Consider the following 25,545-nt stretch of genomic DNA (forward strand, 5'->3'; position numbering starts at 1 on the left):
CTGTCCTTCAGGAACAGTCCTTCTCACAAAAGGGATCACATCATTTTTAAGCCATGGACAAAGTTTTTGCAAAGAGACTGGTGTGGAAATTGAGTTGAGCAAGTTCTCAAGCATCTTCACATCAAATCTGCTTTTGAAATTTGCCTAAATCATGCGGAGTGAGAATTAAGACTTAGCTTACAATTTTAACTGACAACCTCCCAAAAAGCAAAGACCATTTTAGGAATTCATCTCAAGGAATATTTTATTCACTTAATATGAACATTAAAGGTGATTTACTCTATGCAAATGATTCAAGTTAGGGGTCACAATCCCTTGAACTCTCGTATCAGTGACTGCCAGATAGAAACCGGAACCAACAAAGGTGCTGCAGAGGAAAACATAGTTGGAGGTGACAGTACAAATACTAACAGATAATGTGTCCACAAACACTGAGACATTTTCTGAACCTAACATTAGATATTAATATTGGCCAACATTCAGGGATTTGGATGAATGATTTTTTAAAAATTAATTAATTGATTAAGAAATTAAAGAGATGGGGTCTCATCATGCTGCCTAGGCTGGCCCTAAATTCCTGAGCTCAGACAAGCCTCCTCTCTTAGGTTCCTAAATACATGGGACTACAGAGGCATGCGACCGCACTTGGCCTTTCGATAAATACTTTTATTTTTTTTTTTTTTTTTTTTTTAAAATATTTATTTATTTATTTTAGTTTTTTTCGGCAGACACAACATCTTTGTTTGTATGTGGTGCTGAGGATCGAACCTGGGCCGCACGCATGCCAGGCGGGCGTGCTACCGCTTGAGCCACATCCCCAGCCCCTCGATAAATACTTTTAACAGGCAACTCCTATACCACGATCTGAATTGCAGCAGGAACATCCTTTCTATCCTCACATCATTCAGAGCCCATCAATTAACCAGTTAATAAAATGTTGTCTAATAAACTAAGATTTGGAATCAATTAAATTCTGATGAGATAAAATCAGGTTCTATGATATCTTCATAGCACTTCCTCTGATTTAATATTGTCAGAGGATTATTTTTCCCTAGGAAAGGTCACACCTTATCAATCTGAAAACTTTCTATTGCCCAGTTACATGTGTTGCCCTGTTAGCTTCCAACACTGAGTCAATAACCCATGTTAGAAACTGGAAAGCTATTAGGAAAATAAAACACAAAATGTATTACCTGATGTCGAAGCCAAAGATACTGTGCACAGACAAGATTTCCTTCTCTTAGCTGTAAAAATATGTCTTTAAGATCATCTTCATTATTCAGAAATTCAATCCAAGAACTACCACTGGGAAGTTAAAGGGAAAAACACAGTTAACAATTTATAAAATTAATTAAGGTTTTATCTTTTAAGTGGATATCCTCATAAAGCAAAAAATGAAAACAATTCCAAAGATTCCACATTGAAAAATAAGTCTCTTTCTTTCCAGATCTAAAGAATTTCTGTCATCTTCCCCAGAGTCCTAGCTTTCTGGTAGGGTTCCTCAGATAATCACTATATACATTAACAACTATTTTAACTCTTAAATGAATAAATTTTTATATGCTATCTAAACATTAAAATTATTATCATCTTGGTGCACATACTAAATCAGTATACATAAACATAATTTTTTTTTTAAGGACCACACAGCATTCCATGGCATGAATATACTATTATCTATTTCCCTAAGCTCCCAGAGTTGAATATTGAGATTATTTCCAGTCTTATAACCAACAATGATGCAATGACAATATAGTTCTGATTAAAATTCAGATATAGATGATGAATACTTCCTCGAGATGATATAATGACAAATAAAATCCCCCCAAAAGCTTGTCCCATGCTCAGATGATAAAAAGGAACAATTTTTGTTAAAGTCAGGAATAAAAGGATATCTATTAACTAATTATTTAGAAAGGTTCAGGTAATACCAGCCAATGAAATTGGGCAAGGAAAAAAGGAAATCAGAACTTATGAGGCAAAACTATTAATATTTGAATGTGTAATTATACACCAGGAAAAATAGGACCAACTGATTGAATTATTAGTATGAATAATAAAGGAATTCAATAAGGTAGTTCATTTTAAAAAATCTATAGCTCTCTACAGTGTTTAAAAAAATCATGAAGCAAGAATTAGGCAAGAGAAGGAAATAAAAGGGATAAAAATAGAAAAAAAAAAGAAGTCAAATTCTCACTGCTTGCAAATGATATGATCCTATACCTAGAAATAAAAAAAAAAAACCCACCAAAATGGTGCTAGAGCTAATAAACAAATTTTAATTTAGCAAAGTAGCAAGTGACAAAATCAACACACAAAAATCAATTGTTTTCCTATGTAGCAACAATAAATCTGCTGAGGAAAAAAAATCGGGAAACCAATTCCATTCACAATAACCTCAAAACAACAACAACAACAACAAACCTAGGAATAAATCAACCCAGAAGTGAAAAACCTCTACAGTGAAAACTACAGAACACTGAAGAAAGAAACTGAATTAAGACTCTACAAGATGGAAAGACTTCCCAAGCTCTTGGAAAGGCAGAATTAATAGTTAAAATGACCACATTACCAAAAGCAATATATAGATTCAATGTATTACCCACAAATACCAATGACATTTGTCACAGACCTAGCAAAATCCTAAAATTCATTTGGAAGAATAAAAAAACCAAAATAGCCAAAGCAATTCTAAGCCAAAAAAACCAATGCTGGAGGCATCATAATACCTGACTTCAAATTATAATACAGATTTATAGTAACAAGAACTGCATGGTACTGGCATTAAAAACAGACACTTAGACCTGTGGTACAGAATAGATCCCAGAGACAAACCCACACAGATAGAGGCATCTGATCCTTGACAAAAGCACCAAAAAAATACATTGGAGAACAGGGCCTTTTAAAAAATCGTGTTGGGAAAACTGGTTATCCATATGTAGAAGAATGAGACTAGACCTTAACACTCACCCTGCTCAAGTCAACTCAAAATGGATCAAAGACCTTGGAATTAGAACAGAAATATGCAACTCCTAGAAGAAAACATAGGATCAACATTCCAGTATACATGCAATGGCTTTTTCAAAAGAACCCCTAAGATCAGGAAATAATGTCAAGAGTTAATAAAGGAGATGGCATCAAATTATAAAGCTTCTACACAGCAAAGGAAACAATTAGAAATGTGAAGAGAGAACTTACAGAATGGGAGAAAATTTTTGCTAGCTACTCTTCTGACAGAGGATTAATACCTAGAATATATAAAGAACTCAAAAACCTACACTCCAAAAACCAAATAACCCAATTAATAAATGGACAAATGATTTAAAACTTTTCAAAAGAAGAAATACAAATGGGCGGGCTGGAACTGTGGGTCAGAGGTAGAACGCTTGCCTCGTATGCGTGAGGCCCTGGGTTCAATCCTCAGCACCACATAAAAATAAATAAATAAAAATAAAGATCTTATGTCCATCTACAACTAAAAGGAAAAAAAAAGAAAAAAGAAAGAAATACAAATGGCCATTATTAGCAATTAGGGAAATGCAAATCAAAACTACACTGAGATTTTATCTCATACCAGTCAGAATGGCAGTCATGAAGAATATAAATAATGACACAAATAAGGAGAGGATATGGAGAAAAAGGAATACTTTTGAATTGTTGGTGGGATTATAAATTAGGACAACCACTATGGAAATCAGTATGGAGACTAGGCATCAATCCACCATACGACCACGCCTTAGAACTTACACTGAAAAAGCCATCATACATGAAGTGACATGAAGTGGGACAGAAGAGGCTGGACACCCTAAGAATTTTCAGAAAGCAGTTTATTGGCTGTAGCTGGCCGGTCTACCATGTGGTTCATGTCTGAATCGTTCTCTGGACAGAGATTTGGGGAATTTTTTGAACTTTATACTCAGTAGCAGGAGGGGGGATTGGAGGTTCGTGTGAAAAGTGCTTTTCATTCCGTCCTCCAGACCAGACACAGGTTTCACAAGTTTTTACCAAGAAAACAGATGATATCTTTTTGTACAACAAGCTTGCAGAGTCTATTCGATCACACCTTTTGTGTGTAAACCTGGCATTTACAAGAAAGAGGAAGCTTCCAACCACAGTGCCTTCTGCAGACATCCTGCCTTATGATACTCTTTGTAAAAATCTTTTTTTAAAAAAAATCTTTATTTTTTAGTTCTCGGCGGACACAACATCTTTATTTGTATGTGGTGCTGAGGATCGAACCCGGGCCGCACGCATGCCAGGTGAGCGCACCACGGCTTGAGTCACATCCCCAGCCCTGTAAAAATCTTTCTGATGAGAGAAGAAGCTTAATTACAGCAAGGGGTTTTCTGGGTGGGGTCTCTGCTTCAATGTATGCATACCCATGTTAATAGTGCACAATTCACAGCAGCCACATTTTTTTAAATTAGTCTACACTTCTCTTTTTTTAATATTTATTTTTTAGTTATAGGTGGACACAATATCTTTATTTTACTTTTATTTGGTGCTGAGGATTGAACCCAGTGCCTCACGCATGCTAGACAAGCACACTAGGCGAGCACACTCTACCTCTGAACTTCAACACCAGCCCTACAGCAGCCAAATTATAGACCCAGCCTAAGTGTCCACTGACAGATGAATAGATTGAGAAAATGTGGTATATATACACAGTGGCGTTTTATTCGACCATAAAGAAAAATGAAATTATGTCATTTTCAGGAAAATGGATGGAACTAGAGACCACTATGTTGAGAAAAATATGTCAAACTCAGAGGGTTAAGGGTTGTATGTTTTCTCTCGTGTGCAGGAAGCTAGAAAGGAAAAAAGAAAGATGTGGATGTGTCTCATGAAAATCAAAGGAAGATCAGTGGAGGAAAGGGACCAAAGGGCGAGAGACGGGGAGGAAGGGAAGGAAGTGCTGGGAAGTGATATTGGGCGAATTATATTTTTACAGTATATATTGTGGGCATGTATGAATACGTAACAACAACAAATTCCATTGGTATGTACATCTATAATGCACCAATAAAAATTGTAGGGAAAAAGATAAATCAAATTTAGGAAGTATTCTATAACATGCTGAAATTTCAGAGAATGGTGCTATTTTCATTTGAGATGAACATAAAATGCTTAAAAGCCTCAAAAAAAAAAAAAATGACGGAGGAAAACCCCCCATTTACAATTATGGGAAACATGGTAAAAAATCTGAATAACATTAACAAAAAATATGCAAAATTTATATTAAAAAACATAATAAGAGGGCTGGGGGTTGTGGCTCAGTGGTAGAGTACTCACTAGTTTGTGCAAGGTGCTGAGTTGATCCTCAGCACAAAACAAGACAAAAAGAAAATTGCCCAAGGAGGCAAAATTTGAAATACTCTTATCAATACTCTTAATCAATTTACAAAGAACAAAACCCCAAGAGAAATAGGAACCAAAGATGTAAAAAAAAAAAAGGAATACTTAGCTCAGTCAAAATTAAGAATCAAGCCAGGTGCAGTGGTACATGCCTGCAATCTCAGAGACTTGGGAGGGTGAGGCAGGAGGATCACAAGTTGAAAGCCAACCTCAGCAACTTAATGAAGCCCTAGGTAACTTAGCGAGACCTAGGGCTGGGGATGTAGCTCAGGGATAGAGTGCCCCTGAATTCAAAACCCAGTACAAAAAAAAAAAATCAAAAATCAAAGCCAAAGCAATGCAGCAACTATTTTTGCAATATATTTTTCACAAATCAGATTAATAAAAATAAAATTTTATGATAAAGTCTCAATGAATGAGAAAATGGGCATCTCCTCTCCATTTATCAGAATGAATGAATATATCTGGAGGATAAATTTAGAAGCGTATACATTTGCCTTAGCAATTCCATTTCCAGAAACTGAATCCATATATATACTCATATGTGCACCATGACTATCATTTCTTACAAACACAAGGTATGCTTTCCTTAAAGATAAATCTATTTATCAGGGTAAATTAACAATTAAGAGAAGTGAACTGTCAGACAATATTGTAAGAAAATGAGAAAAAGCAAAGTTGTAAAGATTTCTACTAAAGAAATGACAGCAAGGTTGTTAAGCCTATTTTTTTTTTTTGCCATAAAAATATATTTTCATCTGATTCAAATGTATGATATGTCAAGGTCATTGTACTGTCATGTGTAACTAATTAAAACAAACAAACAAAAAAAGATATATTTTCTATCATGTGAATATCCTGGCTCCCCCTTCACCAGTTAACACAAATTTATCCAAACAAATACTATATTTTCATGACATTCCAACTTTATAATTAATTCGCAATCTAGAAATGGGATACACACCTGAATTTTTCTGGTCCAAATGCTCCATAAAAAGTAGTCAACTTTGCATGAGCCCTTAGTACCTAATGAAAAAATACCTTGATAAACTGAATGTTATAGGCAATGTATTGAAATAAAAACTATCTGGGTTTAATCCCCAGTACCCCGACACACACACACACACAAAAAGAAAAAATTAGGGTCCTTCTAGTTCACAAGTCTTATATGCACCCTCATTTGATTCCACATTACAGGTCCATTCCTATTCCTACTGCCTTTACATAACACATACACAAAATAGAATGATGAAAATATCATCTATCACATTTGATTACAAAGGCCTATGCACATTAATCACAGTGTCCTTCAAAATCAGTTTCCTCTATGATTTATATACATGTGCAAGGTGCTAGTATGGGCAAGGTGCTGAGTCCATCCTAGTAAAACTAGGCTGGATTATACTGAACATTTATTTTGAGAATCTAAATGTACTCCTCATGTGCACATACCCATGTATTTTGGCACCATCATAATAATCATTAATGGTTTATATTTATTTGAGTTTAGCAGATAATAGGTACTCTGCAAAATAGTTTATAGAAACTATTTCCGTTTACCTCAGAAGGACTCTATAAAGCAAACATTATTTATGGTCCCATTTTGTAGAAAAGGGAGCTAGGGTTTTGTTTTTGTAGTACCAAGGATTGAAGCGGGGCACTCTATCACTGGGCTACATCCGCAGTCCATTTTTTATTTTGAGACAGGGTCTCACTAAGTTGCCCAGGCCGACAAACTTGTAATTCTCCTCCTTTTGCCTTCTAAGTAGCTGAGATCACAGGTGTGCACCACCATGCCCAAGCAAAGCTGAGGTATTAAAATGATAACTTGCTCTTAAAGAAATACAAAACTATCGGGAAAGGAAAAACATTGTGACAGCACATTCACCCCAAATTAATCTATCAATCTAATGTAATTGTAATTACCTCTATCAAGCCATCAGAATTGGCAGGAACAATTTTATCTTCTTTCTTCAAAAGCTAAGAATGAAAAATAAAAAACAGAACATCTACTATATTAGGTATTTCATAAAAGAGGATGGATTTTCTGTGAATTGATAAAAAATAATATCTTTGAAAACAAATTACGTTAAGTCTGAACAATAAACAAAAAGACTTTTTTAAAAAACAATGCATTACATAGGAACAGCCCAGAAGATTTTGCCCATATGTTATACTTTCATTTTAAGGAGTATGTCAGCTAGAATAACAGTCATTCTCATAGGTCTCTGAGAGGAACAATTTACTGCAAAAATGGCATTATTTGAAATAGCAAAAAAAAAAAAAAAGTTACAAATGTCTACAAGATAAAAAGAATTTTTTTCAAAATTACTTATTTGTGCATAAGATAAACTAACATGCACAAACATTATAAAAATTACTCTCTACTTCATACCTGTTAGGATAGCCAGTATCAAAACAAAAAGCAAACAAACAGAAAATAATGAGTATTGGGAAGGACGTAGAAAAAATGTGTTCCTTGTATGCTGTCAGTGGGAATGTAAACTGGTGCAGCCACCATGGAAAACAATATGGCATTCCTCAAAAAAATAAAAACAGAATTAACATATGATTCTAGCAATTGCACTTGTAGGTACATGCTCAAAAAAAAACCTCAAAGCAGGGACTTGAACAGTTATTTGTAAAACCATATTTATAGCAGTTATTCACAACAGCAAAAAAATGTGGAAGAAACCCAAATGTCCATCAATGAATAAACAAAGCAAAATGTGCTCTGTTCATATACAATGAAGTATTATTTGGCAATAAAAAAGAAACATATCATTGGCCCTTGCTTCAACATGAATAAATCCAGAAAATATGCTAAATTAAAGAAGCTGGACAACAATGATACATATCATATGATTCCATTTATTTGAAATGTCCAGAACAGGCACAACTAATAGAGACAGGAAGTTTGCCTAGGTTGGGAGTTGAGAAAAACTGGAAGTAAATGTAATGAGTATAGGGTTTCTTTCTGGGATAATGAAAAAGTTCTAGAAATGATCATGGTGAGCAGGGCAGAGTGGTACAAATCTGTAATCCTAGTAATTCGGGAGGCTGAGGCAGGAGGACTATAAGTTTTGAGGCTAGCCTATGCAACTCAGCAACACCCTCAGAAACTTAGTGAGACTGTTTCAAAATGAAAAATAAAAAAGCGTTGGGGATGGGGGATATAGCTCAGTGGTAAACTATCTCTGGGTTCAATAATTCCCCAATGCTCCTGTCCCCCCTAAAAAGATTGTGGTAAATTGTATGATATACAAATGTTATCAATGAAATTATAATAAAATTTTAAAAAATATTACACATAGAGAATAAAATGGAAGCACAAAAAAATGTATATGAATATGAGGTGGTAGAAGAAAGAAAAATAAAGAAAAAAATAAAGAAGAAAGGAATTCAGACAGACAAACCAACTTACCCTGGCTTTAGCATAATTGAGCATTTCCTGAGTTGTTTCATAGGTTATCCACTGGGCCTTCAGGCAATAATTCACTACAAATTCATCATCCTGTTTCACAAATAGTAAGTCATAGTGAAGAGACCTAATGTTGTTGATCAACACATCAGCTTGAGTACTCTAGGAAGTAGCTGGTGAAGCATACCTGGATTTTGTGTAGATTTTCCTTAGCTTCATCTACAAGTTGCTGCCATTTGGCCTGCTCACTGGTATCCACAGAACTCAAAGCTAGTTTCTCCAATATATCATTTGATTTTACCTTGTAAACAAGCTGTAATATAAACATACCACAGCAAATAACTTGAAGTACAATAGTATCTGAGGAAGACTTACTCTCACAGCAAACTGTGAGAGATTAATTTACGAATGAATCCTCATGTGGTTCAGGAATGAAGCTTAAAGAAAAGTAACGCTTTGGGCTGGGGTTGTGGCTCCTAGTATAGAGCTTGCCTAGCATGTGTGAGGCACTGGGTTCGATCCTTAGCACCACATAAAAAAAAAAAAAAAATAGATAAAGGTATTGTGTCTATCTGCAACTAAAAATATTTTTAAAATAAAGAAAGTAACACTTAGATATCTGAAAGAAATTATGGAAACCATTTTTATTTACTGAGCCTTAACTCACTGTCAAGCAGTATACTAAGACCTTAATATGAGCTAAGACATGCAAGCAACCTAATTGTACATTAATGGATAAATGGATAAAGAAAATGTGGCACATATACATGATGGAATACTATCCAGCCTTAGGAGAGATGAAATCCTGTCATTTGCAAAAATATAGATGAATATGAGGACACTAAGCTAAATGAATAAGGCAGGCACAGAAAGACAACGCATGATCTCACATGTATGTGGAATCTAAACAATGGAACTCAATACAGGAGTGGAATGGTGGTTACGAGAGACTGTGGGAAGGAGTAGATAGATAAAGGGAAGATGCTGACTAAAGGTACAAATTTTCAATTAGAGAAGAATAATAATTTTGGACATCTACTAAGCAGAGTAGTTACTATAATTAATAACAATGTATTGTATATTTCCAAATTGCTAACCAGATTTTTTGTTTATTTGTAGTGCTGGGGTTTGAAACCAGGGGTGCTGTTACCACTAAATTACACTCCTAGCCCTTTTTGTATTTCATTTTGAGATGGAGTCTCCTTAAGTTGCCACAGATGGCCTTGAACTTTAGAATCCCCTGCCTCAGCCTCCTGAATAGCTGAATAGCTAGGTATGCACTACCATACCTAGTAAAGAATAGATTTTTTTTAAATATTTTTTTTTTTAGTTGTAGACGGACACAATACCTTTATTTATTTCTATGTGGTGCTGAGGATCAAACCCAGTGCCTCACACATTCATGATGCACGCCGTATTACTAAGCCACAACCCCAGCACCCCAACCCCTGCAAAGAGTAGATTTTAAATGTTCTCATAACACACACACAAAATAGTAATTATGTGAGGTGACAGGAATACTAATTTGCTTGATTTAACTACTGTACAATGTAAATATATATCTCAAAATATTACATTGTACTCTGTAAAGTACATATAATGATTTATTGGTCAATTAAAAGAATTTTATAAATTATCTCAATTCGCACAAACACCTAAGTAGTAAGCATTTTTACCTCATTGTAACAAAACATCAAAGACTTAAGAAAGGTCCAGTAATGGGTATAAATTTATGCAACCCAAAAGCAATGCAGCTGGGTTTTCTTTGTTTTTAAGAGAGAGGTTTAGCTACATTGCCCAGGCTGGCCTCTAACTCCTGAAATCAAGGGGTCCTCCTGCCTCAGCATCCTGAATCACTGGGATTACAGGAATGCACACCATGCTCAGCTTATAGCTGGTTTTTAAAAGACAATCACACAATTGTGTTTCATGTCTAGTTTTTTAAAGTCTATTAACAATTCTTTAGTGTCTAGAGTTAAGAACACTTGCTAAGGCAGGAGGAGAAGTTAGAGGCCAGTCTGTGTAATTTGGCAAAACCTTGTCTCAAAACAAAAAAATAGAAACAGCTAGGGTATAGTTCAGTGGCAGAGTACCCATGGGTTCAATCCCAAGTACCAAAAAAAAAAAAAAAGACAGACCTAAAATTTCAAGTTCCTTTTATCAACTTAAAAAGACATACTTTCAATATGGTTAAGACCACTCTTATTTTGTTAAATATTTTTTTAGTTGTAGATGAACACAATACCTTAATTTATTTATTTTTATACCCAGTGCCTCACAACCCCAGCCCCAAGACTCCTCTTCTTAAATATATCATCCTCTTTTCTCCAACTGGAAGTACTCCTTATTTTGGTTTTGCACTTGCTACCATTTCCCTATCCCTTCATTCATATTCCTCTCTAAACAATAAACAAAAATATTCTAACTGTTTAAAACCTCATATTTGTTTTTATTTTTTGGTACTGGGGATTTAACCAAGCAGTGCTTTACCTCTGAGCCATATCCACAGTCCTTTTTATTTTTTGAGACAAGGTCTTACTAAGTTGCTTAGGGTCTGGCTAAATTGTTGAGGCTGGCCTTGAACTTGCAATCCTCCTGCCCCAGGCTCCCAAATTGCTGGGATTACAAGTATGCAGCACCATACATAGCAAATCTTATATATTATTTTTTTAAGGATTTTTTTTTTAGTTGTTTGTAGACCTTTACTTTATTTATTTATATGCAGTGTCAAGAATCAAACCCAATGCCAGGCAAGTGCTCTACTACTAAGCCATAACCCCAGCCCCAAATCTTATATTTTTAAAACAACACATAGTTACCACCCATTTGGGAAATACTAATTCTTTTCTTCCCACACCATGGATTTAATCCAGGGGTACTTAAATAAGCCACATCCTCGGTTCTTTTTATTTTTTATTTTGAGACAGGGTCTCACTAACTTCCTGAGGCTGGCTTTGAACTTGTGATCTTCTTGCCTTAGCCTCCTGAGTTGCTGGAATTATAGATATGTATCTCCATGTCCAGCTTAAATTTTATAAAAAAATATTTTTAGTTGTAGATGGACACAATAACTTTATTTTGTTTATTTAGTTTTCTTATGTGGTGCTGGGGATCGAACCCAATGCCTCACACATGCTAGGCAAGTGCTCTACCACTGAGCCACACCCCAGCCCCAGCTTAAATATTAATTCTTTAATCAAGTACAATTGGGCTATCTCCTCCATTCCTTTCTCTTTTTTTTTTTTCTTTTTAATTTATTCTTTTTAGCTATAAATGACAGATTTTTTTTTTTTGTACTGGAGATTGAACCCTGGGGTGCTTTACCACTCAGCCATATCCCCAACCCTTTTTTCATATTTTATTAGAGACAGGGCTGCTTAGGGCCTCACTAAATTGCTGAGGCTGGCTTTGAACTTGCAATCCTCTTTCTTCAGCCTCCCAAGTCACTGGGACTACAGGCATGTGCCACCACACCTGGCTAGAATGTATTTTGACATATCATACACACATGGAGTATAATTTCCCATTCTTATGGTTGTACATGATGTGGGGTTACACCAGTCATGTATTCACATATGAACATAGGAAAGTTATGTCTGATTCATTCTACTGTCTTTGCTATTCTCAACTCCCCCACTTCCCTTCATTCCACTTTGTCTAATCCATAAACTTCTATTCTTCCCTCCTACTCCCATTGTGTGTTAGAATCCACATATCAGAGAGAACATTCAGCCTTGGGATTTGGGGGATTGGCTTATTTAACTTAGCAAGACAGTCTCCAATTCCATCCATCTATTAGCAAACACCATAATTTTATTCTTTATGGCTGAGTGATATTCCATTGTATATACTTACCACTCTTCCATTCCTTATTTTTTTAGTTGTAATACCTTTATTTTTAAAATTTATTTTAATGTGGTGCTGAGGATTGAACCTCACTCGTGCTATGCAAGCACTCTACCACTGAGTCATAACTGCAGCCCCTCTATTCCTTTTTTTAAATTTTTTATTTTTGATACTGGGAATTGAACTCAGGGGCACTCAACCACTGAGCCATATCCCCAGACCTATTTTGTATTTTATTTAGAGACAAGGTCTCACTGAGTTGCTTAGTGCATCGCTAAGTTGATGAGGCTGGCTTTGAACTCAAAATCCTCTTGTCAAGCCTCCCGAGCCATCGGGATTATAGGAAGGTGCCACAATGCCCGGCTTCCATTCCTTCTTAAGAAACAAAATTTTCAAGGAATTCAGTGACTTCCCTATTGCCAAATACACCAATCATCTTTCAGCCTTGATACTCAGATCTTCTCTGTAGTATCTGCAATTGCTGATTGCTCCCCATTAAACTGAAAATTTTCCTCCTTTGGCTTCTATAACTATGTTCTTGTAGTTTCCCTCTTTATTACTTCCCAAATGCATAGATAGCCCTTTTTCCTCCACCCGCACATGTCAAGATCTTATGCTTGATCTTTTTACTACACATGTTCTCCAACATTGCTGAGCTCCTCTGGTGTTCCCCACCTCCAGTCAGCCCACCTCCCAGCTTCCTCCCAGACAGCCCTATTTACCAATCCCTTACATCCAATGTTACAGAGCAGAACTCTTATATTGTACTCATGACCTGCTCTTCCACATGTATTTCTGATTTTAGAGAATGGCACCATCATGCAATAATGTGTCCTCTGAGCCAGAGTCATGCTAGTGAAACTTGAGTCCTCTGTCCTTCCTGACATATGATCACTACATTGTGCTGATTCTGCTGCCTATCTCTCTCTATTACCAGCCTCTGTCTCTCTCTCCTCTCCCCTCTGTCTCATACATCTTCACTTCTTGGGATTGGTTCAGCTCTCTCATAGAGAGATGATATTTGAGCTATTTGGTTTACTCTCTTTCAAATAATCATTCCTTTCTCCCAAAAGATAACCTGATGGAGACACTCTCCTGCTTAACGTACTCAGGAGCTCCCCATTACCTCAGTCCCTCCAGCTCTGGCCCATGCTTATACATCACCGCCCCCTTCTGTTCCCTTCTTATGTGACCTAAACTCCAGTCCTGATTCCCAGGAGTTCCTGGAAGCAGCCTAAGCCTCACTCACTGCCATCATGCCATTCTTGTCACTACAGTCCCCTTCCCCTCCCTGGATGGTCTGACATACAAACTAACCTCTCCATGACATGGTGTCTCTCTGCCCCATTACAGGTCACTCTTCCCTTTGACTCCTACTCTACCAGTCATGCCTCAGTAAAGGCCTGATCACAAGAAACTCCAACATCTCACAAGTCTGTGTCTCTAAAGCCTCCAGAGTACCAGGAAGTGCCCTTTCAGTGAAGGAGCGAATACAGGCAAAATTACCTCAACATCTAGTCCAAACTGGATGGCAAAGCTCTCAGCTTCAGCAAATCTGTGTTTGTGAAGTAACCGACTCAACCTGGTAAGTTGAAAAAGAAATTTCATTCAGAATTTATTAATGAAGGAATTTAAACTTCTTGTTAAAGGGTAAAGCTTAAAATAAAAAAGTTACCTGTTTTCTGGTAAAGCTTCTGTGAGACACCTGAGCACTAAAACAGAGGTGGTATCCTCAGACAGTCTGAAAAAAGATCATGGTATCAGTGCCCTGGTTATTTAGGGTTAATGAGCAAATTTTAACTTGCCTGTTACTTAACAATTTATCAGATAAAACAAAACATGACCTACTTTGGATCATTTTTGCTAATTCCTTCCAGAAGATATATGGTGTCCTACAAAAACAAAAACATGATTAAAATTCCAAGATAAGGAAAATGTATTTTTATCATCGATAGAATTACAACTGATTCAATTAAGAATCCATCCATCGATGGGTTTTAAACCACCGAGGAAAAACAGTTAAGAAAAAGAATCTTCCCGTGGTCTCAAAATAACACCGCACAAATTACTTATTAATTATAAATAGGAAAATATATCTTTATAAGTGGAAAAATCTGGCAGAAGTGTCTTCGTCGAGAAATCAAATTTAACAACACAGATACAGGACAAATGGGAACTATGAGGCACTTACTGTGATATGGCTAGGACCCAGAATTACCTATGTAGTACTTGTGTCAAAAGAGCTGAGCATGAATCTAACCATGATGAAATGATCAGAAAAATCCACACAGAGGGCCATTCCACAAAACCAGATGCTGGGACTCTTCAAAAATGCCAGTGTCTTAAGACAAAGACTATGGAACTACACTAGATGGAACAACTCCATGACTAAATTCAATAAATGATCCTTGATTAGATCCTGGATTAAAAATTATAATAATAATGGCTTTAAAGTAATTGATACAATCGTGAAATTTGAATTTGGAAGGTATATTTTATAACAGCATTGGATTAATGTTAAATTTTCTGAGTGTGTTAAGTATACTGTAGGAGAATGACCTTATTCCTATTTATTTATTTATTTGGTACTGGGGGATAGAACACAGGGGTGATTCATTACTGAGCTATATCCATAGCCCTTTTTATTTTTTATTTTGAGAGAGGGTCTCACTAAGTTGTTTAGGGTCTGGCTAAGTTGTTGAGGTTGGCCTTAAACTTGCAATACCTCAGCCTCTGCAGTTAGGCATATACTACCGTGCACAGCAGAATGACCTTATTCTTAAAATATACTTGCTGAAGCATTTAGAAGTGAGAAGACAGAAAGTCTACAAGTAATTTCTAAATTCTTTAGAAAAATATTGCATGTAAACGTGCATATAAAAAAAAAAAAAGGAGGGCTGGGGCTGAGCGGTACAGCGCTCGCCTAGCACGTGTTAGGCATTGGTTTCGATCCTCAGCACCATATGAATAAATAAAATGAAGGTATTGTATCCAACTACAACTAAGAAAATACTAAAAAAAAAAGAAAAAGAAATGGAACAAGATAGGTGAGGTGGTACATGCCTGTATTTGGTATGTACTAGATATTTCGAAGGCTGAGGCAGGAGGATTGCCAAGTACCAGGCCAGCCTGAGCAATTTATTTATTTATTTATTTATTCCTTAAATTTTTTTTTTTTTAAAGAGACAGAGAGAGAGAGAATTTTTTAATATTTATTTTTTAGTTCTCGGCGGACACAACATCTTTGTTTGTATGTGGTACTGAGGATCGAACCTGGGCCGCACGCATGCCAGGCAAGCGCACTACCACTTGAGCCACATCCCCAGCCCCAGCCTGAGCAATTTAAAGTCATCCTATCACAAAATAAAAAAATTAAAAGGGCTGAGGATTTAGGTAAGTGATACAGTGTTTGCCTAGAATACTTGAGGCCAAGCACTTGACCTGTATTGTTTAAAAAAAAAGAGAGAATAAAACAAATATGGTAAAACTTTTTTTAAAAGGTTACAATTTAAAAAAATAGGAGCATCACACTATAAAGTTATGTACAATTATTACATGTTAATCAAAATATTTTAAGTAATGTTTAAGGAAATAGGAATGTTAACTACCTTGATTTAATCATTACACACTTTAGACATATATTGAATTATCACATTGTAATCTATGAATCTGTACAAATTAAAAATAAATAAAAACATTAGTCCTTCCTAAAATTATTATCTGTATTTCCTATAAAAAAACAATAATATTGAATAAGCAGATGACTGATGTGCTATTTGATTTTCTTTTCTTTTTCTTCTTCTTTTTTTTTTTTTAATATAGAGACAGATCTTGGTCGAGAAAGTATATCTGAGTTAACAATAAATATAAGGGCTGTGGCTGTGACTCAGTGGTAGAGTGCTTGCCTAGCATTGTGAGGCACTGGTTTGATCCTCAGCAGAACGTATAATACATAAATAAATTAATTAAAGGTTCACTGACCAAAAAAAAACCTTAAAAAAATAAATAAATAAATATAGTTACAAACTTGAGATCTTTCCAGATATTCCATTAGGATCCAGATATTGAGATTAGTTACACTTAAGTTTTTAAAAAATTAATAAAAAGTAGTTCAAAATATGTATAAACTTACTGTGCTAATTCCTGTTTGAACCAGAGAAGAAATACTAGATACTTCCAAAGAATATAGTATTTCCATTGAAGGTAATGAATAAACCATGAGATTTCTCATCTAAGAGAAATAGAAAAGCAACTAATTGAGTGGGTCATTATAAAACTACACGCACAAAAGAGCCCCAGACAATCTAGGTCACACATTTCACACCTGGTACACAAAGCTAAACACAAAAAATTCCTTTTCAAGTAAACTTGTTATTGTATTATTTAAATGTTACATATAAAATTATGTTTTATTCCATCTTTATATCTGTTGAATAAAAACCCATATACCTAAGTCTACTCTACAACTTTTATTTAGGGTGAATGTAATCCTTTGTCACCAGGATTATGTATATAGACACTTAGGGACTATTTGATTTCTAAAACACTATATTTAAAAAGTGCAGCTAAGATTTATATCACTTTTTTTTAAATGGAAAGAAGGAGTTCTATAGAATTCTTTCTGATTTGTGAAGTGTCTGTGTGAACTAAGAGTTTATACATTGTGAGCATTGCTTAACATTTATTTTTGTATTTATAAATGCTATTTCTAACGCGATATAGACAAACATGAAATAAAAATTTCCAGTACCTTTTTATCAATTGCAGTTGTGAGAGCTACTAATTTGAGATTTGTAATCCCTTGCCTAAAAGAGAAAAAACCTCCAAGTAATCAAACAGGCATTGACAGTTGCTAGATATGTTAAAGTGATACTCTTGCATAAAGTTGCAAAGGATTTACAGAAGAGATGTTGGACTCTTTCTCCATGTTTATAGCCTAGATTGACATTCTGTTTCTAACATAATTACTTGGAAGATCATAATGTCTAGTTGTTTCCAATGGAAATATGCAGACAAGTTCGTCCTTCCTCTCAGACAAATCACAGTGTAGTTTAGAACATTAGTCTGAACAAAATCAGATAAGGAACCTGGTGCTAAGAGATGGAAAATTACTACTAGCCAGTCATGACATACCAGGTGACTGACGAAGGAGACTCTGCTTCTGTAGTGAGGAGAAACTCCTCTATGTGAAGGGAGGGCCAGTTCCATATGGGAGTGAGCGTGTAGACATCCCACAAACTCAGCATATTCTGAAAAAGAGACATTCTACTTACATGTCTTTTAATTAACTATAAATTTACACTTCAGGACATTTACACACACACATACACTGAAACAAAGCACAGTACACTAGACAGTAATCTACTCCAGGTCAAGTCCTTGTCTTGGTAAGTTTGACAACATTTTTACTTTCATTTTTGTTTGCTGGGGAATGAACCCATGAGTACTCTACAACTGAGTTACATCTCTGGCCATTACTGTTTTTTATTTCATTTAATTAATTTACTTATTTTATGGTACTAGAGGCTAGACCCAGGGACATTCCACCACAGACCTTTTTTTTTTAATTATTATTACTTAAATTTTAAGACAGAATCTCATTAAGTTGCCCAGGCTGGCCTCTGGCTTACAATCTTCCTGCAGTAGGTAGGATGTCAAGCATAAGCCACCACATCTGGCTAACTTTTTCTACTGTTACGAGTATCAGGACTAAGGTACAGAGTGTTTGTTTTGCATGCTTTAAGGCCCTAGGTTCCATACCCAGTGTCACAAAAAATGAACACACAAAAACCATAGCATCAACTGCAAATCTGAAGGAGATATATAAAAGAAACATACATCAGTATCAAGAATGAAAAGTAGATTGTCTATCAGCTGGAACTTCTTTGAACCTACAAAAGAGAAAGCAAGATGTCTAAGAATTTATTTCAGTGTTACAGAGTTATGTTAAAATTGGAAACTAACATATTCAAGATAGCAGAACCTCAGAAGTCACCATTTTTCATTAATTCCTGACTTTTTTTTTTTTTTTTTTAGGTGACCCTTAAATGCAGACCTCCCAAAAGAAGAATAACAACAGCAACATGTCAAGAACAGTCTTGAGTGAACCATCAGCAAACTAATCTAAGTTTCAAAAAATAGTATGTTCAAAGGCCCATTCACCAACCTAAGAATAACAAGAAATCTAGAACTAATAAATACAAAAGTACTTTCTTTTTTCTTTTTTTAATATTTATTTTTTAGGGCTGGGGATGTGGCTCAAGTGGTAGCGCGCTTGCTTGGCATGCGAGCGGCCCGGGTTCGATCCTCAGCACCACATACAAACAAAGATGTTGTGTCCGCTGAGAACTAAAAAAATAAATATTAAAAAAAAAAAATTATTTTTTAGTTGGACACAATATCGTTATTTTATTTAATTTTTTTATGTGGTGCTAAGGAGCAAACCCAGGGCCTTGCACATGCTAGGCAAGCAATCTACCACTGATCCACAAAACCCCAGCCACCAGATGTACCAGATGTACTTTCATTGATTTATTTTACCTTTGATAATCTCTGCATCAATATAATTCTTAACCGTCATCCCTTTCTTGGAAGAATCTGGTTCCCATTTTGAGATTGCACAAACACCGGTTCCCTAGAAAAGCAAAAATGATACATCAATTGCAAATTTGGTCCTAAGACCTGAACTTTCCTCAAAATAGAAACATGTAAATTGTGTACATTACTGATTTCAAATATATTTACATATTTAGAGCCCAATCAGCTTTTGTCTCCCAGTTCCTCTAAGTTTCATGAGAATAGAAAGAACAGTGAGCTGTTGATACATTTTAATCACATGAATATTTAATAAGGAGTAAGTATATTCATGCAGCACACCCAAAAGACAGACTTTTCCAGCATTAAAATGTAAATATTGTCTTTGCTAACTATTTTTATTAAAATAACCACAAGTAGCCAAGTACAATGACACAAGCCTGTCATTGCAATGACTCAGGAGGCTAATGCAGAAGGGTTAAGAGTTCAAGTCCATTGAACAACCAATTAAAAAAAAAAAAGAGTTCAAGTCCAGCCTCAGCAACTTAAATAGACCTTGTGTCAAAATAAAAATAAAAAGGGCTGGGCCTGGGGTTGTGACTCAGCGGTAGAGCACTCGTCTAGCATGTGCAAGGTACTGGGTTTAAGCCTCAGCACCACATATAAATAAATAAAGGTTTTTTTAAAAAAAGAGTTGGGATATAGCTCAGTGAGTGCCCCTCTCCCCATAAATAAATAATCGAGTATTTATGGAAAATTCTCTTTTTAAATATTTATTTTTTAGTTATAGGTAAACACAATATCTTTATTTTTTTTATTTTTACGAGGTGCTGAGGATCGAACCCAGTGCCTCAAGCATGGTACGTGAGTGCTCGACCTCTGAGCCACAACCCCAGCCCTAGAAAATTCTTACAAATATTAACTTTAAATTATTTAGAACTGTGGTGAGATATCAAACCATATGCACAATGTAGAAGTATAACTGGAAACGGTGATGAGATATCAAACTATATGCACAATGTAGAAATACAACTAACTGCTTTTAAAAAAAATTTTTTTTTTAGTTGTAGATGGACACAATATCTTTGTTTTATTTATTTTTTTATGTGGTGTAAATGATCAAACCTCACACATGCGAGGCAAGCGCTCAACCACTGAGTTACAACCCCAGCCCTAACTGCTTCTTGATGTATGATATAAATGCAGCAAGTAAAAATGTCATTGTAAATGCTATAATTACATTGAATTTTTGTCCACCCCTTTAATTAGCTGCTTTTCCACCCAAATTCTGAGAAATTATAACTAGTTAATAGAAGTGACATATAAATAAGGAACAGTAACTTTTCATACAAAACATAAGACAACAGACTGGGGGTGTAGCTCAGTGGTAGAGCACTGGCCTAGCATGTGTGCAAGGTCCTGGGTTCAATCCCCAGTAGAAAAAAAAGAACAGAACAACAAAAATTGAGACATTACATAGTAAAATGTATCCTTTGAGCTATCTTTCCAACCATGCTTGAAAAGGGAATTGTACTCTTCTAAGTACATTCTTGTCCAGTTTCCCATATTACTAATGAAAAGTATTTGCAAATAGGTTGATTACCCAAGACGAAGAATAAGGTAGGATCTGTTACTACAAGATAAGAATTAATTAGGAATTCTAATTCTTTTGGATCACTGTCTAATACAGAGGTTCTTAACAGGCTTATTTCAAGATTCCAAGGAATTGTGAACCAGAATAGGAAAAAAAATTACATCTTTATTTTCCCAAATCTCCACCTGAAATTTAGTATTTCTTTCACTTATAAATGTAGGCGAAACCTAAAATAAAATGAAATGAAATCCTTAGAACCTTTATTTTGTCACAATAGTAAATACACATTCTGACAGCCTATTGTCACTATAATCTTAAAGTATCCATGGGCAAACAATCTTTCAAGATAATTGATTATTATATTATAATATGATTATTTTTAAATCTGTGATTTCTATTTAGCAACAACGTCACAGGTACTGCTGTGACTGGAATTTTTTTGGTTTTGATGTTTTTGCCTATATTCAAAATTCAAAGAAATGCTAAAATTGCAGAGACATACTAGTGAAAATAAAGATGCACTATTTTTCCAAGAGAGAAAATTAGGTTTATTTATTGAGTTAATTTTACTAACTTAATTTTTTTTAATCCCTGTTTGTTATACATGTTGTAAATTAATTTGATAACACATCAGGCACCAAAACTCCACAAAATTTTATAAAAAGAATTACCCCAATTATCACAGGAGTTTCACTTGCTAAATCTCCAGTCACAAGATTGAGACAACCAAGAGTATGATAATTTTCAGTAGAAATAAAACTGGATTTGATTTGTCCTTGTAACTACAAAAAAAAAAAAAAAAAAAATTAGTATGTTCCATATTCACTTTTTCTTTTTTTGCAGAGGGGTACTAGGGATTGAATTTGGGGGCACTCGACCACTGAGCCACATCCCCAGCTCTTATTATATTTTATTTAGAGACAAGGTCTCAATTGCTTAGCAGCTTACTTTTGCTGAGACTGGTTTTGAACTTGGGATCATCCTGTCTCAGCCTCCTGAGTCACTGGGATTACAGGCATGCGCCACAGTGCCTGGCTACATTTTTTCCCTTATGCTCCACAAAAATCACTTTAAATCAATCAGATATAAATGTATTTTTAAACAGAAATTTATTAAAATGTCACATCAAGCTAGGCATGCTTGTGCACACCTGCAATCCCAGCTACTTGGGAGGCTGAGGCAGGGGGATCGCAAATTGGAGGTCAACATTGGCAAATTAATGAAACCCTAGCTCGAAATAAAAAATAAAAGAGATAGGGAAGTAGCTCAGTGGTAAAGTGCCCCTGGGCTCAATCTCCAGCATGGAGGATGGGGATGGAAGTCATATTATAGCAGTTCCTAAAATTGCCACCAATATACAGAAACACTGTCTGCATTTATATTAAATTTAAGTTTAAAGAGGACAATATTATTTTGTTTTCTTACCTTTTTGACTGTATCCAAATCTACATTCTCAATTGCTGCATTAAAAAAAGAAAGCAGGCTAAACTTGTGATGTCAATCTATAAAATAATTCAAGTCACCCCTTTATTGTCAAAGTTCATGATTAATAAGTTAAGGCTTACTTTTCAGTATTACCCTTGATCAATAGTATAAATTATAAGTACAGATATTGTATTCAGGGTACCAGCCAAGCTGACTGAATGTTCCCCATAGTACAGCTCTGCCCCAACCCCTTTCCATGTTTCTTCCTACCAAGAGGGTCTTCTTATTCTACTGTGAAGCCTTGATCATTTCTCACTCTGCTTTGGAATAGCTCTTTTATTTATCTGGCTCCTTCATTAAACATCAGAAAACTGGATCTTAAACCTTGTGATATACTCAGGACCTAGTAGAGGCCTAGTACATAGGAAAAGTTTTAAAACATTTGTGGAATACATGCTCTGAACCAATTCCTCAGTCTTCCCTGGCTCAAAGGGACATTTGGTCCACACCAATCACTGAATATGTTATCAATTTCTGCTCTACACTATTAACTCTTATATAGTTATTTCCATTTCTAAGTTCATTCACTTCAACAAAAAAAATTTATTTTTCTGCTAGTGTATATCTTTCCTCCCCAACTAAGTTATATATTTCTTGAAGGCTATAACCAAATTATATTTCCTCAGATTCCATAGCAGCTGTAACAGAGGAAAGTAAGTGTATTCTGAAAATTTCCAAGTATACTAGAATAAATGCAATTAAAATACAATATTTTTAAAGAGAATATTTGAAAATCTACCTGGAAAACTAAAAATTACTGCTGAAAATTAATAAGAAAATAATGTATTGCATACCTTGCTGGATTTTTACAAGCTGAAGATTTGTAACATAAAAAAATCCATTATTTGTAAGAAGCAACATATAATAGGTACCTATTAAAATGAAATCAAAATCAGTTTCTCTGAAAGTCATGTGGATACAAAATTTAAACCAGTCTCTAGAACTAATTTAAAAATATGTCAATTTGCTCTTTTAAATTCTAATTAAATAATATATTAACATTACAGACAAAGCTTATTTACAAAAGTTGGTTCGTTGTTAACTAAAAATGTTAAGTTCTTTGAACCTTTTACATGAAAACTAAACATATGTTCCAGAAAAAGAGTCAGATATACCAGAATAAATTATATTCCAGTTAATCTTTATTGAAACCAAACTATAATATGCTGAAACCCACAAAAACATTTAAAAAAAAGTCTTCTTGTAAAAATGAGTATAAAACATTATATTTAGGAAAGCATATATTTAATCCTCTGAAAAATGCTAAGATAAAAAAATTGCTTCTTATTAACTGCATCAAAATTAATCTTAATATAGTGTAGGTAGTATAATAATGAATTTATACTATTTGTTAAAAATGAGTATGAATTTCTTATTGGATATTTAACAGAAGACATGCAAAATAAATTCAAGAAAACTTACCTTCATTTGAACCATCTTTGTCAATAACAAGATTCTGATAGGTATGCTGATGTTCATCATTAGCTTTCTCAACAAAAGCCTAATTACAAATTAATTTCAATAATAAGATTAAACCCAGAAAAAATGCAATGAGGATTATATTCTCTAAGCCCTGGAATATCAATTATCATTACTAATAATTCTGCCTATATTCCAGATACATCAGTTTTAAAATAGAAAACCACTCTGAACAAGTGTATTAAAAAAATTTAAGCTTAATTTTTCAATTCAGTGTTTACTTTGTGTTTCTGAAGTGATATTCTTAAACTTAATGTAAAGAAACATTCTTTTCATTTAAAACACTAGTTAATGGTTTGCTAAAGTTTTAGTTATCTAAGAGATTACTTAAAATTTAGATGATCTTACATTAGTAAGTAATGTTTGCTTAGATGCCACATGAATGAGATGTACGTTGCCACTTCTCTCCCCAACCAAAAGAAACATTCCTCCTTGACACAGGCCAGCTACATCCACTTCAGTATCTGAAAATTTTCAAATCGAAGTTTTATTATAAACTGCCTTCAAAACCGCTTATTGTCGGAGCTGGAGTTGTGGCTCAGTCATGGCACACTCGTCTGGCAGGTGTGAAGCACTGGGTTGATCCACAGCACCACATAAAAATAAGTAAATAAAATAAAGGTATTGTGTCCATCTATACCCCCCCAAAATATTTTATTTATTTTTTAATATTTTGTTTATTTAGTTGTAGTTGTACACAATACCTTTATTTTTTATGTGGTGCTGAGGATCGAACCTAGGGCCTCCACGCTAGGCGAGCGCTCTACCCGAGCCACAACCCCAGCCTCTAAAAAAAATATGTTTAAAAATTGCTTATTGGGGGCTGGGGATGTGGCTCAAGTGGTAGCGCGCTCGTCTGGCATGCGTGCGGCCCGGGTTCGATCCTCAGCACCACATACCAACAAAGATGTTGTGTCTGCCAATAACTAAAAAAACAAATATTTAAAAAAAAAAAATTGCTTATTGATGGGGCTAGGGTGGTGGCTCAGTGGTAGAGCACTTGCCTAGCACTGTGTGAGGCACTGGGTTTGATCCTCAGCACCATATAAAAATAAATGAATAAAATAAAGGTAAAATATGTCCATCTACATCCAAAAAAATTTTTAAAAATGCTTATTGTAAATATGAAAAAAATGGCAAATTTTGTCACTAAAAAGTCAATGATTTAGGCTGCTTCTAATTATTTTTTTAAAAAAGTGATGATAAAAGTAAAAAACAAAAACACTACTAACTTTAATTTGGTCAACAAATATTTATGGAGCAGTTATTAGGTGCTAAGCATTGTTCTGAACCTTTTGCATATATCTGAAAATAACAAGATTCCCACCATCAAGGAGCTCAAATTCTCAGGCAGAAATAGGTGATAAAACAACATGATAAACAAATTAAAGATTCATGAGAAGGTGATCAGTGTTCCAGAAAAAAGAAAAAGGAAAGCAGGGTAAGAAAAGAGCTTGGAAGAACCATGCATTTTGTGGAATGGATCAGACCACTCAAGAAGATTAGAGGGAGGGAGGAAGTTAGCCAAAGGTATAAAGAGTTCCAGACAGTGGCATAGCTGGGCAAGGGTCATCAGGTGGGGGCTTGCCTGTGTTTACACAACAGCATGAAGACAAAGGTGACTGATAAGGGAGCAGAGGGGAGAATTAGAGACAAAAGCAACAGCATGAACTGGCTTATTAACTAAAATTATTCAGCAAAAACTATCTCCACACACATGTATTAAGTTACACAGTCCACTAAATCAGTGGTGATACTGTGAATCTTGTGTTCTGATCATGGTAGATATGTTAAGATTCCATGAATAGAGATTTCTTGCCTCTACAATACA

General features: G+C 35.0%; 1 protein-coding gene across 1 annotated transcript in view; it reads right to left on the minus strand.

The window, feature by feature from the left end:
• Positions 1-25,545, minus strand: part of Kntc1 (kinetochore associated 1) — an 80,795-nt gene that overhangs the window by 48,657 nt on the left and 6,593 nt on the right. The window contains exons 5-23 of the mRNA XM_071612168.1: positions 24,063-24,178; positions 23,658-23,736; positions 23,030-23,107; positions 22,176-22,210; positions 21,422-21,532; positions 19,163-19,256; positions 18,461-18,513; positions 17,756-17,871; positions 17,373-17,427; positions 16,755-16,853; positions 14,471-14,514; positions 14,298-14,363; positions 14,129-14,204; positions 8,964-9,089; positions 8,780-8,869; positions 7,282-7,335; positions 6,320-6,381; positions 1,194-1,305; positions 1-144 (exon numbers count right to left, since the gene is read on the minus strand). Of these exons, the coding sequence (XP_071468269.1) occupies positions 1-144; positions 1,194-1,305; positions 6,320-6,381; positions 7,282-7,335; positions 8,780-8,869; positions 8,964-9,089; positions 14,129-14,204; positions 14,298-14,363; positions 14,471-14,514; positions 16,755-16,853; positions 17,373-17,427; positions 17,756-17,871; positions 18,461-18,513; positions 19,163-19,256; positions 21,422-21,532; positions 22,176-22,210; positions 23,030-23,107; positions 23,658-23,736; positions 24,063-24,178 (1,610 nt within the window). The remainder of the gene's footprint in view (positions 145-1,193; positions 1,306-6,319; positions 6,382-7,281; positions 7,336-8,779; positions 8,870-8,963; positions 9,090-14,128; positions 14,205-14,297; positions 14,364-14,470; positions 14,515-16,754; positions 16,854-17,372; positions 17,428-17,755; positions 17,872-18,460; positions 18,514-19,162; positions 19,257-21,421; positions 21,533-22,175; positions 22,211-23,029; positions 23,108-23,657; positions 23,737-24,062; positions 24,179-25,545) is intronic.

The sequence above is a fragment of the Marmota flaviventris genome, chromosome 1 (genome assembly GCF_047511675.1).
Source record: "Marmota flaviventris isolate mMarFla1 chromosome 1, mMarFla1.hap1, whole genome shotgun sequence".
Classification (NCBI taxonomy): domain Eukaryota; kingdom Metazoa; phylum Chordata; class Mammalia; order Rodentia; family Sciuridae; genus Marmota; species Marmota flaviventris.